Here is a 20,045-nt window from a genome sequence, read left to right on the forward strand (position 1 = left end):
TTGACTCAGCGACCTTGATATGAACAAAGGAGCACAAAGTAAACCACACACTGGACACAATTATCTTTCTTTGTTGCTGTGTGTATGTGTGTGTGTGTGTTGTGGTTAGCAGGGGAGGGCTGGTACAGTGTGTATCGCTGAGTGTCCTCGACAGATTCCTCTGTGCTGACCTGACTCGAGGTCACTGAGTCTCATTACAGATATGGTGCATACATTCATGTTCTTCTCATTGCTCTCAGCTTATATTCACACACACAGGGAAACATATACCAAACACAGCAGGGCACACACACACACACACACACACACACACACACACACACACACACACACACACACACACACACACACACACACACACACACACACACACACACACACACACACACGCACACACACACACACACACACACACACACGTCACATACTACGCTAACTTACTGTATCATGTTTTTATTTAATATTAACAACCAGATATGAATGCAAACTGATTCACGGGGTTAGAACATCTTATCGACTCTGCGTGACTCAAGACAAAGGCACTTTTAATCACTTTGTCTTTATTAAAGAAAATCAAAGAAAAGCACATCAATGAAACAATAAATAACCAACTAATACTGCTTCTGCATGGATCTGAGTTTCCCATTACTGTTCAGAGCACGTTTGTGAAATTAAACATTCAAGTCATCACATTCCTTCAAGAGAAGCTAATACCTCTACAATAATACTGATGTGTTTTGGTGCACACAGACATTCTTTCGGCTACAGACCTGTTCTATGGAAAGATGCTTGATGGAAATATAATTATACAGCTGAAAGGTAAGCTGCTTTTTGGTCTTTCACTCACTGTTATTCAAATAAAAAAGTTAGTCACATTAGAATATGTAAGCATTGGTTTATAAGAAACTACTGAGATGGGTGAGGAATCAACAAAAGATAAGGTTTCGCACTCTCTTATAAGTCAGTGCACATATTAAGGCTCCGATACAGATTGCTGCCTACATGCTGTGTTATTTATGTCGCCTTCATCCTGCAGAGGCTGGGAAAACAGTGCTGCCTTTCTTAATCAAGTCGGTCAGTCGAGGCACTAGAGAGCTGTACAATACTGTCAAAGACAAATCTGTAATGTTACTCAACACATTTTCAAATACAAACTGCTCTTATCAAAACAACAGACCATGATATACGATTTTTCAAACAAGGGAAACACACATTATATTTCATCTGTAGGAGGATCTAAATAGAAAAATATAAGAAATGTAGAAGGTCAATATCTCAGCCCTTAATGTCTTAGGTGATTGGGACCTCAGGCTTCGGTGCACACAGGAGCTGGTAGAACTATTTAACAGCAGGGAGAGTCCTCACCACGCCTAACACGAGGAGGCGGAGACGTGACGCAAAAACAACCCCCCAAAGCTCCAACAAAAACAGTCTTTGTGTGAATGTCTCTTTTATGTATGCTTCATTCAAGACTTGTGTCTTTTTCGTGACCGTGAATGGGTGTGTTTATGTTCTTCTATGCCTGTAACTGTGATTGTATGTCTGTGCTTGTGTGAATGTATCTATACATAAACTACAGTCCCCTTGGCGTCCTCTTCAGAAATCTCTCCCCTCTCAGACGTGGGCGCTCTTGGCGTGATTGGTGGAGGCTGCTGCCGGCGGGTTGCCACCGCCTTGTTTGGAGTAGTAGAAACGATTGTTTTCCTGGTAGGAGCGAGGTGCGGAGGAGGACTCTGAGGAGCAGCAGGTGAGAATGCACCCGCCCAGCAGGGAGAAGATAGAGCCCACCCATCCGGTGTAGAGGGAGAAGCCGAATGACATGAGGCCGTGCTGCTGGTGAGCGCCGATGGGGAACCAGACGGTGGATATCAAACCGCAAAGTGCTGAGGAGAAACACACAGAAACCTTTTAGTTACATTGAAAATATACAAACTCTGCCTCTGGAAGTATTATAAACAACCACACACATACGAGTAACTTTAAAAAAAAAAAAAAGGGTTAGGGTTAGAGTTAGTGTTAGGGTTAGGGTTAGGGTTAGGGTTAGGGTTAGGATTTATTCCAAGTGCAGTTAAATGGGGAATGCAAAGAAGTTATACAACACACACAAACACTTTCTATCATTAAACATGGCTGGCTTTGAATGGCACATCACTTCACAAAAGCGGCGGAGCATTTGAAATCTGAATGTAAAAGCTTGTAACTAAATGTTGTACGTACACACACGTCTTCCATCAACACACAGTGCTGTCTTTGAGGGGCAATGATAATACATAATACAATTAGGGATGCAGAATGGTGCATCTAAATCCTGCCTTTACACAAACATCCTGTCGCATCATCATGACAAAAATACAGACAATAAAATGTTAGTGAATTAAGGTGGTGCGAAAGTATAGCGGCACCAATTCTGCATTACTGCGACCTAGTTATTTAACTCTCACACTAGCCCTGGTCCCGGTTATTAAACTGTGGAAGTATTGCAGTTTTGTAATCATTTATTCTTTAAACACAACACATGGGGATGTCAGATTGGAAGAAAGAATGTGTGAAATAATATTAGCTAGCAACAAGACTTATTGGTGTTACGTACGCTTTGCCTTGAACTACAGAAGAGAGGCAGGATCTTGTACAAATATTGAAATCCCTTCACAGCTTACAGGGACACCCTTGGTATATGCTGGATGATTGCCAGTATGCAACCCAGAAAGGGCAATAACCAAATCCACTGTGGACTGAAGTCTTTCCAACTGCTGCTTCAGAGGACACAGTTTGCAAAAAATAATTAGAGTTGGAATTAAAATAATTGCTAGTGGGATGATTTTGTTGCCAGTCTGGTTGGCAACATGATGATTTGTGCAACAAGCGTTCAAACACACAAACAAATCCTCCCTGATGTAAAAATGTTCCCAGTGACAAAAATACATATTAACTAAGTCAGGTTCTTTATTTTCCTATGCACGTAATGGTGATGTTTGAAAGTGGAGAATTCATATGACAGACACAGGTGTTCAAATTCATTTAATGGATGTAGGCGTTGGAAAACTTCAGCAGGACCAATCAAATATATAGTCAACTGGACTTTTCAGGAAATCAGTTTCCATGTGTTTTAGGACAAAGGCAGGGTGTGGATGAGAGTAGGTGGAGGAGAGGAATGAGAGGGGATCTGGGGGAGGGTTCAATGAAACAGCAACATATAACGTGTGTGAGTCCATCTGTGTGCACCCTTGGGAGGAAGTCAGTCATATGCTCTGCTCTCAGCAGCTTGTAAGCATTTGAGGTGGGGTTAAAAGAGGTCACAGGCAGGAAGGTTAGACAGGATCCTAATGTGTGCCTGTCAGCGTTAAACAATTCCCCCTGCTCTGAATTACTCTATATGGTGTCTCTGTGAGATTCCATCTTCATCCAGTACTGTGAATAAAGTAAAGTTGAGTCTCTTACCGACTATGAGAACAAGCACTCCTCCCAGGATGATGCGGTTGTTCTTGGAGGCCTGGGGTTCATTTCCAAGGTTGATGCAGGGCATGGACATGAGGATCAGACCCAGAGCTGGGAGACCCAGGATCGAACCAGTGATCATCAGGGCACGAGCCGTCTGGATGTGGGCTTTAAAAACACATATAAAATGACTGTCAAAAAAATGTCTTCATATCACAGAGATTGTGGGTATTGTTTCATGTGAGGTAGGAAAATAAGAAACATAGTGGGGAAAAAACGTGTAAATAAACTGTATAATTCCAGCTGAGAAAAATAAATACATCTTAATGTGTCTAAATGATTAAAAAAACACATTGTTTGGGGGGATGTACACAGAACTATGTCTACCTGGCAGGTCCAGGATTTGCGTCAGGGCGATGCAGTGGTAGAGTCCAGTGGAGATGACACAGTCCGCCCAGGGTCCTTTGGCTTCCAGCTCATCCATCTTCTTGCATGTGTTCAACCCGTATTTACACATAATCACCCAGTCATTGGTGGCTGTTGCGATCACGATGCACAGCCAGCCGATGCAGGTGATGAGAAATCCACTCAGTTGAAGACAAGAGTTTGCCATAGCGAAAAAGTGTACGTAAAGACCACTTTTCCCACGTCAAAAACCGTTAGAAACCGTAGAAATGCAGTTGAGTTATTAAAGAAATTAACTGATTTTAGAAGTGATATTCCACAAGTTAATCCAGTGTCAAAGTTTACTTTCCCCCTCGCAGTTCAGTTAGTCCATCAATGGAGCTGTGGTGCGCACTTCAGAAGAATGCAGCTCTCTCATCATGGTTTTATAGGGGAGAGTTTATGAAGGGAAAAACTACTCTAAAAGTGACAACCAATCAGAAACTTAGATAGGGATTTTGTTTTCAAGTTAGAAAATAACACACCCCACCTTATTTCCCTGCTCTGCCCCTTCATTGCCTCTAATGATAAAACCCAGCTGCAGAGTGGACTCACTGTGTTGGAGCTGAGGAGATGTAACCTAAACTCTGCTGCCATCTACTGGCCATTTTATAAAGGCCTATCACACATCTGTATTATACCCACACAATACTAAATTTGGATCCCTAAAGAAGCAGTGCTGGGAATATTTAGCAGGGGTGGAAGTAACGAATACCATTACGATCTATTGTAGTCACTTCAACCAACTAGGAGGCTATTTTGTGTATTTTTTTCAGACCTTTTCTTGCACTTAAGTATTTTTACCTCAATATATGTATTGTACTTCGCCACATTTCAAGACAGTTACCGAGTACAAACAAAAGTCACGTGAAAAAGTCATGTCGTAAGAAAGGTGGTAGGTGACTTCACTCTGGTGGGGGTGTTTGAAGTGACCACCTTCAGGGGATCTCTGGGGGGCGGTGACTAAGGATGCAATGCAAGAACATTTACTAATGAAATTATACGGGTAGGCCTAGGTTTGAGGAATAATTAGCATGAAGTGTTTCTCATCATAAGGGAAACGAGACTTGCACCTAGGTTTAAAGGTATTTTATTTAAATGATGCACCACCCGCTGGGCTTGTTTAGCGACTCAAATCGAGCACACCCACAGAGCAACAGGTGGCAAACATGCTAAACGTATAACAACGCTTCACCTACATGCTCATGTTGGATCCTCCAGATGTGACTTCCACATGTGCACAGGAACTTCCACTTTCAGTCAGGTGTGTGACGATTTTGTGCTGATCTGAAACTAATACTGGATATAAAGCCGAGCCTCATTCAGCTCTAAATGTTTGACAAGTTTGAGGAACACAGTGGCCCAAGAGAGCCCGAGTGCTACACTATGCTGCGACAGAGAGGCAAGAGTCTTAGCCTAAGACTATTCAGTGATTTCAGAATGAATGAAAGCATAAACAAATCACGGAGGACTTCGCCATGTATGAGACTCCAGCCTGGTGAGTAGGCCTACAACACACATGTTACTCAAAAGCTGAGCAGCTGTTTTTGAAAGCGTTTGCGCCTCCTGCTTTAAAACACATGAATAATGACTATATAATCAGATAAGGGATAATGTCCAGCGACGCGGTCATTATGGGGAAAAGAACACCGGCAGGCTGACCAGGAGCCCGACGCGAAGCGGAGGGATCTAGATCGGCATGAAGGCACATTATCCAATGTGCAATGTGCACATTATCCCGCTTATTACATGGCCACATTCTCGACAAAGTAACGACATGACTCCCAATATTAATTGAAATGCTTTTATGTATTTAGAAAATGATTTAAAAAATAAGTATTGATTTAAATTGACATGCATCCACTAAGAAAAATAGTCCGTTGTTACTGTTTGAACTAGTGATGGCAAAATGAAGCTTTGAATGAAGCATCGAACCACTTGGACAATTGTGTCGGAAATAGGTTAATTTCTCGAAGCTTCAGTTACAGCAACCTCTCCTGGCGAAGTGCAAGGCTGCAGTGGGTTTAACGCAGGACCGTATTCATGGAGTCAACATTGGGGGGGACCAAAAATTCAATAAGAATTTGAATACTAATTTCCTGCCATTCTAAAGTAAAATACATACAAAATCACTAACACATTGGATACTTTAAAACCTGTTAAACCCCATGCCCCTGCCCGTGGGGGCAAAACACAACAATAGTCACGAAACTGTGTCTCAGGCATGGGTGTAGGAAGCATCCACAATGTGGGTGTGACAATTTGACGGGGGGTGTGGGCTGGTGGGGGACCTAACCTCCTCTAGGGAGGTTCGGGGGCATGCTCCCCCGAACCCCCCGAAGATTTTTTTTTAAATGTTGAAGTTAAAAGCATCAATCTGGTCCACTTTGAGAGCAACATTAGGGACTAAATCTATGGATACATCTCAACAACACCCATGTGAAACAGAACTGAACAGATTTACTTTTCTTTATGCATATTTTAAAAATCACTCCCTTTTTAAACTGTAGTATGAGTTGGAATGATTTCATACCTGTTATTCTGTTATTTTGTATAACTATAATGATCATATAAAGGTGTGCCTTGGAAATACTTGTTTTGCATCAATCTTGATACAGGGTACTTATTATATGTTATAGTTTGGATTCCTAAAGCTTTTAGTCTACTATCCCATCATTCAAGGGTGGTTTTCACAATAAGTAATGGTTTATTTTTTGCACGGACACTATCATTTACATTTTTTTACTATGTTCTATCTGAATTTACTTTAAAAACATCTATATTGATATCTATATTATATACTCACACTAGCCCGCCAAACCCTGGCTAACAACTGAAACCAGCTAGCCCACAGCTTGTTAGCTACTATTCCTGAAAAGTTCGGTTTTAACATCAGAACTACAAGTTACTTACACAAAGAAGCTAAACCGGAGGGTTCATTAACATTACCATTACGAAATAAAAATAATATAGATTACTTTAGGGCTAACTAGAAAATATACCAGAACTGATGGAGGGTAAATTAAAACATGACTGACCTGCTTGGAGCATCAAGCTAACTGAAGGTGGACTCAGACGTGCAACAGCGAAATACACCCGCGGGTACAAAATAAGGAACCAATTTACATATGAAAAGAAATATCATTTTGGTGAAGCTCACAATAACAGAAAATACAGATTTTCAAGTATACAAATAACCAAAATAAAGAAGTCATAGAATGGCCATTTTATTTAAATAAAAAAATCAATGTCCCCCTAAATGTATATGGTGAATACGGCCCTGGTTTAACGTATCTTTGCCTTGAAAAATATTCGATGCACACACACACACTAAGACTGAATATCATGTTCTATTTGCAATTAAAGATTAATATTTGTGTGTATTGGGTTATTGAGAAGAGACTAGAGAGTGCTGGACATTTCTTTGGGGGAGAGGGCCTTTTATCAGTTATTAAAGTTGAAAAGCAATGATTAAAATACATCCATTCTGGGCTTTGAACCAGCTGCGCGGAGGACACGCCGCATTCGGGCCGCCGGCTCTACCCACTGGGCTATCTATTCCTTGAAATATTGAACTGTTTTTATATTACTGATAATTGTCTTTTTGTTCACAACTTCTCCACATTTCGAAGTGTTTCCCGAGCCAGAACGACCTATCTTTCTTCCTGGCTTGCTCTATAATGATCCAATTCAAATGCAATACCAACAACAACTCAACAGCAAAAACGCAAACTACGACAACCCACACATTGTGCATTGTTTAGAGCAGTCATAAAGTGTTGAAGCGCTCACATTTGAAACTGTTTCAACTTGTCACCTGTCAGAATCGAGACGAGGCAGTGCATTGAATCACCTGATTGGACGGGGAACCAGTGAGTTGATTCATTCAGGAAATGAAGCAGTTGCTGCTTCGGACGTCACATGTCACATGATTTGAAGCAGTTGCTGCTTCGGACGTCATATGTCACGTGATTTGAAGCAAGCTTCAAAGCACTGCTTCTATGGAATAGGAAATCCAGGGTTGAAGCTCCGTTCGAAGCTTCAGTGTCAAACTGCCATCACTAGTTTGAACTAACGTAGCAACGGCAGGAACTGCTTCGATAGTGTTTTTGAGGAGATTTTTTGATTACAGATTTGAAAACATTGTTGCTTGCTTTAAAAGTAGCACAATTCATGATGTCAAACCTTGGAAAGTATCTAGATATCCCTGCCCTTATGCCAAAGTAACTGGCAACTGAATATGTGTTGCCGTTTGATGTCTATGTCTGGACCGCTGCGTAAAAAGGAGGGTTTCTGCCCCATTACTTCTCTTCTTACTTCTATAAGAATAAAACACGGTGGACGGAGATCTCTTTTTCTCCCCATCTTCTCCCCGCTGCAGCCTAGCAGCTGATCTCAGAGCACGCTCCCCTCTCCTGCAGGGGGGCGTGGTCAGCTGCAGCTCACAGAATCAGCCCCCTGCAAAAACAGCGCTGGAAAGAGCAAATGGAGCGAAATGAGGCAGAAAATGCAGAATCTTTTTGGTATTTTGAAAATAAAACTATATTTATATACTTTATATAGGTATGGCCCTACAATATATTGTTCAAATATAGCATGATAGGTGTTCTTTAAATTTGTTTTTGTGCACCATTTGCTGTGTCTTTGGTTGATTGCTAGACATTTCTGTGTATTTTACAGAGTTTTTCTCTTTATTTTTGGTCAATTCCTTAAAGCTGGAGATGCTTTTTGTTTTGTTCTAAGCATAGGCTGGAAATGTCCTTCGCACTATTTATATGTGTGTGTGTACTGTTGTTTTGCAAGCCCCTATCTACCAGTGGTTCAAAGTAATTAATCACAATGTTGAGTTACGTACTTTACTTGAGTGTTTCCATTGAGTCCTACGTTACCCTTCTACTCTACTACATTTAAAAGGGAAATAATGTATTCTACTCCAGGACATTTATTTGAAAGCTTTTCAGATTAAGAGCGCGTTGAAGACCTACATTTTTAACAAAGCCTTCAGTTAGAACTGGCATTTGATGTTATTCATTTTATTTTATTTCTATGGTTAATTTGACTGTTTTATATATTTGTATTGTCTTTTGTTGTATCTTATTTTATTTTGTTTTATTTCTATTTGTATTCCACGCACTATCTTGTCTTCTCATTTTGCTGTAACTACATACAATGTTGTTGTTTGTTTTAGATAGGGGATTTAGCTTTTTAAAAAATGATATACTTTAGAGATATTGCATCTCTTAAGTGGAATAATTGCTTGAGGTGAAAAAATGTAAAGTTATAAAATATGAATATTTATGTTAAAATATATTTACAGCTTAATCCAACAAATTAAAAGATAATGTCATTTATATAAGATAATATATTCCTATATGGAGGCAATGTACAAGTACATGTTGCTGGTAATACTTCTGTACTTTTACTTTAGTAAGAAATTGAATGTGAGACTTTTACTTGTTATGGAGTATTTTGACATATGTCCTGGTACTTTTACTCACGTACAGGATGGGAATACTCTTTCCACCACTGATTTCTACAGTCTACAGCAGTGGTTCTTAAACATTTTTCAATAATGTACCCCCTTTGAAAAAAAAATTCAGCCAAGTACCCCCTGATCAGCGCAACATTTTAATATCATGCAATAACACTAAGACGACATTAGTTGCATTGAACTGATCTTTTTAATAAGTTGTACAATGTAGTGAAACATGGGCTTGTGCTTCACTGAGGAGCTTTGTCATTCTGACATGAGGCAACTGCAGTTATTACACTTCGCGTTTTGAAACATGTGTAACTCTGTTAATATAAAACCCACACTGCTCAAACTTCGTTACTTCTCTCTCTGGGGCGTGGGGAATGAAGAGAAAAAGATATATGAGCATTTTATGAGCATGGGATTTTGACCCCTCTTAGCATAATGCTAGGGTTAGTGTTAGGGTTAATGCTATACTTTGCGGCTACACGCCGTTGCCAAGCAACGCTTATTGTTTAGGTCCTTTGATAAGCAGGCAGTCATATCATTAACTAGAACTAGCTAGATCTGATAGATTTGGACATAAACGCGAGTGAAGTCTAACACGAGAGAGAGATCAGATCAGCTTCTGCTGACGGAGAACACGCAGCTCTGCATGATCACAGCTCCGTCCGCTGTGACGGACTGTTGAGCGGAGGAAAATACACTAAGAGTTAGACCTAACACACGTATTGTGTCGTCCTACTTGCACATATCTCTTGTGCACTTTGACTGTCAGCTAAACACCTTCCATCATCAAGGACTAGAGACTGTAGATGTCGTTTAATCGCTTTTAATCATGAAGAAAGGGTGAAACTAGGAAATAACCACAATACAAGAAGTACATAAATATGCAGAAGAATATTTACACACATTATACGTTGAATCAACACCAAAGAACACACATTAACTATCATCTCAAAACTATTCTCTATAAACATATTCATTGTGAATGAAAGAACACTACGTTTATATCAATCACTAGGTCACATGGTACATATTTTACACATTACGACTACCGCCAGCAGGGGGAGACAAATCCAACAACTGAACAACAATGTCCTGATGAGGACAGAACACTCCCTGCCTGGTATCTATTGATAACGCCCATTAACTTGGCTTCTAAATATCAATGTTTGAATGTCACTACTTGCTCTTTTAGTCTTCCTCGGAGAGAAGAAGGACTAAGTCTGTAATAGGTCTGAGGAAAGGCTTAGCACCATCTTCTCTGGTGATCTTGACCTCTACGATGTGGACCTTTTTCATCTTTGCTCGGGGATGCTTTGGTGACCAAGTTATTGCCTCTTTGCTTGAGAGTCTTTCACAAGAAAAATAGTTCCAACATCAATGTTTGGCTTGCTTCTGTGCCACTTAGTCTTTGTCTACGAAGTTGAGAGGTACTGCTTCCTCCATTTGCTCCAAAAGGCATCTGCAAGGAATTGAACCTGACGCCAGTGACGCTTGTACAGGTCTTTGGGGGTGAAATCCCCCGGAGGAGTTGAGAAGGTACCTTTCTTCTGTGTGAGTAGGGTAGCAGGGGTCAGCACCAATGGATCTGGAGGATCGGTGGATATTGGACCCAAGGGTCTTGTGTTCATGATGGCCGCTACTTCTGCCAAAAGGGTTGTGAGAGCCTCATGTCTCTCCACACGGACGCTGTCAATGTTTAAAGGAACCTGGAGCTCCTTGCAGGCTCTGTGGAAATTGGTGCCTCTATCCGTGCGGATATGCTTTACTGGACCACGTATGGAAATTAACCATCTGAGGGGAGAGAGACGTTTAAGGTTATGTGATCGGTTGTCTGGACGATGTCGTCTCTACCTCTTGAAGGGGGAAGGGGCAACCCAGTTGTTGGCATCATCCTTTCGGAACCCTTGTTCCATGGTCTTTATGAAGACCTTGTCTTCAATCGAGGGAGCTATTTTGTTATCTTCCTTAGATCTTTGGAACACTGTACACCCAAGATGGTCTTCACCTTTGTGAAGTAGCTCTTTGTGGGGTAAGTTGACGTAAAGTCGCTGTATCTTTCTTTGATGAGGAGGCGATTGGGACAAGGTTGAAAGAGAGATGGACGACCGTTCTCTAGCGTGCTTGTGAAGAGAGTGTTCACCATGGATGGCTTATGAACATTTCCCAAACAGACGTCTCCCACGATGACCCATCCTAGGTCGAGCCTCTGAGCATAGGGTGCATCGTGAGGACCATTGATCTGTTCCCGCACCTTGTGTACTCTTATTATGTCCCTTCCAAGGAGAAGCAGTATTGGGGCTTGGTTGTCCATCTTAGGAATACGAAGAGCTACAGATTTCAGGTGTGCGTGGTGGAGAGCAGCTTCTGGAGTGGGAATTTCTGATCTGTTGTTAGGAATCTCGTTACACTCAATTAGCGTAGGGAGGGATACACAAACCTGTCCATCAAGAGATTCGATTTGGAAATCAGTCGCTCTTCTTCCAGCCGTCTCTACCACTCCTGCGCATGTCTTCAGTGAGTTAGGTGACTTGGGGCCTTGTATCTTGAAAAGATAAAAAAACTCTGGTCGAGCAAGTGACCTGTTACTTTGATCGTCGAGGATGGCATAAAGCTTTAGTGCTTTGTCTGGATAACTTGAGTGGAAGACTTTAACGAGACAGACCTTGGAACATGACTTGCCGCTCGGGTCCCCCCCGCAGACACTGGTACACAGGGCTGCAATGTTAGCAAGTGTACTTTCGTCCTCCCCGCCATACTCTATGGCAGGGTCTGTGGTCTTCCAGGTCGGGGGTCCTGGATGTAGGGCTGTGTTGTGACTTTCGCACTCTGAGCACTTGACGCTCGCTTTGCAGTTTCGGGCAATATGTGATGTTGAGGCGCAACATCTTTAACAGATCCGATTTTCCTTAAGAAAGGCCTTACGATCTTCAAGGGATTTCTCTCTAAATCCGCGACATTTTTGTAGAGGATGAGGCTTCCTATGGATAGGACACTGTCTGCCGGGCTCCTCAGTCATCTTTTGAGTCATTTCTGCATCGGAGTGGGAAGACACGTCGGTATTATGGACTGAAATGGTTGTTCTATTATTGCTTTGCTTGAAGGCAGGCGTTTCAGAGTAAGACAGGGTATTGTTGAACATGGTAAGATCAAAACTGGGGTCATTTCTTGTCATTGCTTGTTCACAGACAAAGTCCACAAAGAAGGGAAATGGTACACCGTTTTGACGTTTGCATCTGGTGCCCTCACTTATCCATCTCTCTTCTAGGTTGTATGGTAACTTTTGTGCAATGGGGTTGATGCCACGTGAGGTATCTAGAAAGGCGAGGCCCGGTAGATTTCCCTCAGCCTTGGCAGAAAGAACCTCCATCAACAGATCGCCCAGCTCTCTCAACTTCTGAAATTCCTTGTTCGTCAACTTGGGGAACCCATCAAGTCTCTTGAAGAGTGAGCTCTCAATAGCTTCTGGTGATCCGTAACAGTGTTCCAGTCTTTCCCACACCATGGCTAGCCCTCTTTCAGATTGGTTCACATTCACTGCTCTGATACGCCTTGCATGACCAGCAGACTCATTTCCTAGCCATTTGACTAGCAGATCCATCTCTTCGCTAGCCGATAAGTCTAGGCCTCTGACTGTGTTAAAAAATGAAGCTCGCCAGGCTCTAAAGTTTTCTGGACGATCGTCAAACTGTAACAATCCTGTGCTGACAAGTTCACGGCGAGCAAAGAATCTCACAAAGTCTGTCATGCTCTGACTCTCCTCTGCGTTGCCAGCTAATGGAGTGCCGTTGTGTTGAGCTGGTGAACGCTTACGATCATTGAGTCCTCCTGTCCTCATCCATCCATGATTCTGTCCAACCTGTCTGGATATCTTCTTTCTGATCTATGTTCCAACTTGACCGGCTGTTGAGCGGGAGCATTAATCAGTAGAGGAGAGTTATTGTCGTTATCTTGGTTACAGAGTGCAGGGAAAATCCTATCCTGCTGTGGCATAGCGCTTCCATATCCATTAATGGGTTCCATTTCTGGCATTGACTGAAGGCTATTGTGTGATTTGGGATGTTGAAGTACGTATTTGGATGTACGCTCTTCGGGTTTGAGTGGGAACTCTAATTTGAAGCTATGTTTATCCCCATCACTGTCTGCTGCTGCCTCAAGGACTTCTGCCTCAGCAATAGCAGCGGCTGCTTCTCTCTCCATGTTCAGGACGTCCAGAGATGCATCTATATGTGCTCTTTCTATTTTCATTTCTTGTTTAGCAAAAGAAACTCGTGCTCTTGCTGCTTCTGCTTTTGCGCATGCAATAACTGCTGCTTTGTTTGTGGAAGCACTGCTTTTCACGGAGCTTGATGCGACAGACCTGACTTTGAACGAGTTTGTGCACTTTGACTGTCAGCTAAACACCTTCCATCATCAAGGACTAGAGACCGTAGATGTCGTTTAATCGCTTTTAATCATGAAGAAAGGGTGAAACTTGGAAATAAACACAATACAAGAAGTACATAAATATGTGGAAGAATATTTACACACATTATACGTTGAATCAACACCAAAGAACATACACACACGCGTGGCTGTAGCACACAATTATGGCTGTGGCTAACGGTAGTTCTACAGAGGAATTTACAACACACATTAACTATCATCTCAAAACTATTCTCTATAAACATATTCATTGTAAATGAAAGAACACTACGTTTATATCAATTGTACATACCAATAATGCGACCAAAGGCACGGCACGTCAAGGATTAGGGCAGATTGTGGTCACCAAAAAAACATGTGGCTGTCCTGTTCACATGCAGCTTCCTTATGCACTAGGTCACATGGTACATATTTTACACATTACTACTACCGCCAGCAGGGGGAGACAAATCCAACAAATGAACAACAATGTCCTGATGAGGACAGAACACTTATCTATTAATATCATCTACCCTGGAACTAGCTAAACTAGTTATACATATATTTATTCTTTACTGTCGGGTCACTTATTACAGGTTCAGCGAGCTGCACGAGACTGACCGGCTGTCAGGAGAGGGAGAGGAAAAGAGAGCACCTCGTTTATTGTTCCCATTTTATTATCCAGAATTACTGTAAACTTTTGAAGAAAGTAGATAATCTACTATTAGTAGTTTGTTTAAACGTTTTTTTTCATTAACATAAAATAAATCTCACGTACCCCCTGCAGTACTCCAACGTACCCCTAGGGGTTCCGCGTACCCCCATTTGATAACCACTGGTCTATACTGTATAGTCCCTACATTTTTGATTGCTCCATACTAAAAATGACCAACAGAGGGCGTCCCAGCCCTGCACTGCTCTGTAGTTGATATTCTGGTATAGGACACAGTGTTTCCTTCCTCCTGTCAATGCCGATGGAGTTAAGTAAGTCCTCCATCACTCACATCAGTCCAGTGATGTGGCGGCAGCATTGCAATCAGTCTGAGAGAAACAGAGACACACTTCAGGGTTCCACAAGGTCATCGAGTGGAGAGGCATGTTTGTCCCACTTCTTTGCTTTATCCAAGTTTTATTAAATATGATTCTGATGAGCCATGCCTTGATTGAATATCTAACTGGGTCTGTTTTGTTTAGATGAAAATCTGATATCCAAAAGGCAATATTAATCTGATTGTCGCTATCAGAGATTTGAGATCATTGCAATTTGCCTGGAGAGTGCCTGCAATTTCTCACTCCGGCAGTGTTTCCCAACAGTATAACTCTACCTTACCTTTCAAAATCCAACGTGGGCTGCATTTATGTATTTTTTATTCAACCAGCTGCACTGAGTTCGATAGGAAAAAGCAACATATTACAAAGTATCTGCTGACAAAACAAGAGTTGCAGCCAGAAGTTTTGCAGTGATGGCACATGTATCACATGCTCAATATTTCCTCCAGCTGCGTCTATGCCTTGCACTGAAGATGAGCAATTATGGCTACTCTAGTGTGGATTTGTTTACGGGAGATAATGAATCCAGCATGGCTTCGTTAACTTTTAAAAGACAAGTTATTCTAAATCAGAAATGTACTTTTTATTACCCAAGATGAGTTATATTTAGGGATGCACGATAATTATCGGCCCGATAATTATCGGTACAATAATACAATACTGTGTGTGTGTGTGTGTGTGTGTGTGTGTGTGTGTGTGTGTGTGTGTGTGTGTGTGTGTGTGTGTGTGTGTGTGTGTGTGTGTGTGTGTGTGTGTGTGTGTGTGTGTGTGTGTGTGTGTGTGTGTGTGTGTGTGTGTGTGTGTGTGTGTGTGTGTGTGTGTGTGTGTGTGTGTGTGTGTGTGTGTGTGTGTGTGTGTGTGTGTGTGTGTGTGTGTGTGTGTGTGTGTGTGTGTGTGTGTGTGTGTGTGTGTGTGTGTGTGTGTGTGTTGGAGCTATGTGCAACGTGCAACTCAAGGCATATGCTCGAACCGGAGCTGCCTGGACGCTGCAATCATGTTGCGCACTATCCGTGCTGAGTGTGCTGACTTCTCCTACAATGTCCCACTGTCTGGCTGCCTGCATAAAGTCAAGTGCTTGGCGCAGTTGTCGGCGAAATGTCGCTCCTCTGTTTTCATTTAAACAGCTCCTTATATCCGTTAGCGCAGCTAGCTAGCACCAGATGCTAACAACAATAATGCACGTAAGGTATCTCTCTCGCTCGCTCGGGCCACACATACACACACCCTCCCGGTCCTCCAGATGGCCAGTCGGTGCCTGCCGGTGAGCGTGGAAGTGTGGTCTGCCACAAGCGGGCGGCAGGAGCGGGGCTGTCAGCATCAGCTTGTAGATGGTATTTTAAACTCGATGCGCTCTGAAGCTACGGGGCGGCCGAGGTAAAAAAATACACATGCGTTAATCGCGTTAAAATAATTAGTGGCGTAAAAAATTTTTTATTATCGGTATCGGTCTTGAGAAGCAGGAAGTTATCGGTATCGGTTTCAAAAAACCAATATCGTGCATCCCACTTATATTCATGGCAGCTGCATACATGGAGAGCTGCAGGCACTTACTGGAGTTCAGGCAATTAGAAAGCTCGTTCAGCCGATCTACAAGCCCCCGACGCGGCTCCGGTCAGACCCTCTGGCCCTCACACCAGCCGCCTGACACCCGGCATGGGGGATCATTAGCTGTCTTTCTGTTGTCATTGCAAATGGCTGCTTTTACTCTACTGGATATTCATGTTTGCATGTGTGCTGTGTTAACTGTCAAAGTAACCAAAATGCAAATACTGTGACTGCATCCCATCTAGGGTAAAACGTGATAAGATACAAATGCATTTTAGATCATTGGGGTAAGTGGTTTGAGCCTTTCAGCCATGTAAACAGACGGTGTTACACTTCATCTCTCTCGCTTTACTCTGCATCTCCTTCATATCTCTCCCTTTCCCTGCAACCTTTCTCACTCACACCTCTAATAGAGTCGTTTGCACTAACAGACAGACACATTTGAGAAGACGTGCAGAGAGCGAGTGAATGAATCTGCATGAGGGTGGTAAAGCGGAATGAATTGTGAGAAAGTCGTAAGACGGAATATGACCATGAGCAGGGCATCTCCCAGTATGATTCCCCAAGCAGTTTGTCTGATACTGTAGGAGTGTGGCGGCAAGGGAATGGGAATATTATGCTAATGGGGTGAGGATTGCAACAGCGGTGCCAACATCGAGGGATGATGGGATTTTAGGCCTCCTGGGGAGGGGAAGAGGGGGCTGCGGTGTTGGCTGTGTGTTTGAGGGTGGATTGGGCCCTGAACGCAGCAGAAAGTTTAAAACCTTGTGGCGAGGGAAAAGGAAGCTGCACGTCACGGTCTCTCCTCTCCTACCCTTCATGCTGTCAGAGCTGTCAGTCAGGCAATTGAAAGAAATGACGATCAATGGCACCCCCTTTGTCCCGAAAAGCAAAACCAGTGGTCCGGTTCAGAGGTGGGGTCCGCAGGAGTCGAAGAGAATGAGTTATGAGCGGGGAGGCGGAGAGGAGCACTGATTAAGTGATCGCAGTAGGCCGGCCCACTGTGATGGAGTGGCAGCCATACTGGATGAGTCATCTCGGTCCGGTGCAATGATGGGCTCTTTTTCAAATAGTTGTCAAGTCATATTCTGTGATTAAGAGCAGGCAGAGCAGAGGAGCCACAGTGCTACATGACGTGGCTCCAGCTGATGAAGTTTCTGTCAAAATGATGCATGCTTGATCTGCTCAGAAAAAACAATACATTCATCATATCATTCTAAAATACACTTTGGGCTGGGCGAGTATGCAGATTGATAATTGATGATCTTTCAAAGGTACCATCTTAATGAAAACCAAAATTGAGATATCAAGATACACAATTACGTGGTTTGAATTGATAAAAAACAAGTGCATATATTGCTAAATTATCCAACTCATTCAACCTTATCTGAGGTATTGGTATGCATGCAGGTTAACATCATTACAAAAACCAAACACCTGTTGTCTCAACTCTCAAAACACGAGCTATTGATTGTTTCTCACATTTAAATGAATCTCCTTTCATAATAGCTGTCTCTGTTGGGACTTAAAGTGCGTCTGGTGGGCATTTAACAGCATTTAGTTGACAATAAAGTGACATTTCTGTTCAAGTTCGGTCGAGTTAAACTGGAGTCTGCGTATTAGAGGAATTCTGACATAGTTTGCGCTGACATTTCTTTACTTGACAGTGAGGCATTGTCACACATTCAAATAAAGGTCTATGTGACTCTGAATGAAACCCTCTCTTAGCTCACAGCCTCCACCAAATGTAAGTTGCTATTCAGTGGAAATGAATGTATATCCCGAGCCTTATGTCTGGTGTTAACTTGCATCTCTTGTCTGGATATTTGCTAAGGCACGATTAGGATGGGTTGCATCTTCTTCTCTCCTGCAATATGGATAGAACTGCATTTGTCATTGTACAGGTTCAACGAAATTACAACAGACTCAAGGTGCCAATACGCAACAACAAGAAAATATAAAAACAACAAGACAATATAAAAACAACAAGACACTATAAAAACAATAAAAACAATAAATGGGACTTAAAAAAAGGGAATATGTACATAAACAAATAATAAATTAATTAAATTGCACGATTCCCCTCGTATTGCACGGAAGGCTTATATAACTTAAACATTAGCAGCGTTTAGTGCACATATGGCCCTGGGAAAAAAACTAAACTTGAGTCTGTTTGTCCGGGAAGACATGGCATATGCATATGAATAGTTCACTTCCTGTTATAATGCTGCTCTACGATCTGCCTGCCGCCTGTTCGGCCTCCATAATGTACTTTTGGGGTGATTTTTCTGAGGAAACTTTTTATACACCCTGTTCTTGTACTTCCTAAAGCGGTTCCAGCTCAGTGACTTACTTTAAAACAGAGCCTCACTAAAGATAACTTAATTGGAAAGTCATCAATCACTTTAAGCATTTAGGTTGTCAAACTGTGGATGTCACAATTTGGAGCAAGAGCCTCCAGTCAAGCTCACAGCTAAGTAGAGGCCCAAGAGCTGCTTTATGGTCCCACACACATCTCTTTTCTTTCAGACAGCTCTTAGATGACGGAGCAGACGGCGCGTGTTGCTGCAGTGGAAGCAGAGTCGCAACTTGATTTGTGTCTAATCCTCCAGTGTGTCTGCAGTGTAGCGGCCATCACTCACCGCTAACTGTGTTAGCCATTAGTATCAATTAATCTCAGCCAACGCGGTTGGCCATTACCCTCAATACATCACCACAGGTTCTGCTAACTGTATGCCGCACAGAACAGTCGCACAGAACAGTCGCACGGCCCCGCCGCTCTGTGGGAGGAGATGAGAGATACATGTGTCAGTCCCCATATGGCTAAGTGAGAGAAAGGGAGTTACAAGTGGAAACAGGAAAGCAGACGGGGCGAGAAGAGAGGAAGAGGTGACCCATAACTCACATGGGCCCCAGGGACTGAGCAGCGTAGCCTCTGTCAACACAGTGAATATGCCCTCGGTATTTGTCTTAATAGTTCATTAGTGCTGGGGAGAGATTTACGCAGGTAGCAAGGGTGAGGAGATTGGATTAGAAACCAGGCATTTTGTTTTCTAAAATACATGTGCTAAAACACGTTTTCCTCCAACAAACATATTTTAAAGCACCGACAGTTGGCACCTCACCACATAAAGTTAATTTCCATTAAGCCTGCACTCTCCCTCTCGTTCACTCTCTCGCTCTAGCATTTCCAAACTGCTTAAATTAGCCTCCTCATCATTCTGCTCTTTACTGTATAATCCCCCTTCCCTCGCCCTTTCTCCTCTGTTGTCGCCAGGAATAGAATAATCTATTGCTCTTTACATGGTGGGCTGTGCATTACCTAATATAGGAGATGTGTTGGGCAGTGAGACAGAGGGAGATGTGTCACGACGGAGGTCTGTATATCATCTGGGTGAGAGGCTCTGCAGCACTGCACTGAGTTGAAGTTGGGCCATGTGTGAAAGATGGTGGACTATGCGTGGATAGTCAGGAAATACCCTGCTCGCTTTCTTTCCAAGAGTGAAATCAAAAGATTGATATCAACCCCAGACTGTTTGTTAAATATGGAGTTGAGTTATTGCCTATAGCCAAGGCAAAGGCAAAGGCATTGCTGCAGAAAATAAAATTGTACTTTGCTATACATGTACATCAATAGAATAGTAATGCTGCCAATGTACATTTTGTATTGATTCTATATTGATGAGGG

At 42.5% G+C, this 20,045-nt stretch overlaps 1 protein-coding gene across 1 annotated transcript; it reads right to left on the reverse strand.

Moving 5' to 3' along the window:
* Window positions 1-543: 543 nt before the first annotated feature.
* On the reverse strand, window positions 544-4,238 carry cldn11a (claudin 11a). Its single transcript, XM_034112247.2, has 3 exons — window positions 3,823-4,238; window positions 3,439-3,603; window positions 544-1,883 (listed from the first exon to the last, which is right to left on the reverse strand). The coding sequence occupies exons 1-3, from the start codon at window positions 4,046-4,048 to the stop codon at window positions 1,615-1,617; spliced, it is 660 nt and encodes a 219-aa protein (XP_033968138.1). The 5' UTR covers window positions 4,049-4,238; the 3' UTR covers window positions 544-1,614.
* Window positions 4,239-20,045: the final 15,807 nt, after the last annotated feature.

The sequence above is a fragment of the Pseudochaenichthys georgianus genome, chromosome 22 (genome assembly GCF_902827115.2).
Source record: "Pseudochaenichthys georgianus chromosome 22, fPseGeo1.2, whole genome shotgun sequence".
Taxonomy (NCBI): domain Eukaryota; kingdom Metazoa; phylum Chordata; class Actinopteri; order Perciformes; family Channichthyidae; genus Pseudochaenichthys; species Pseudochaenichthys georgianus.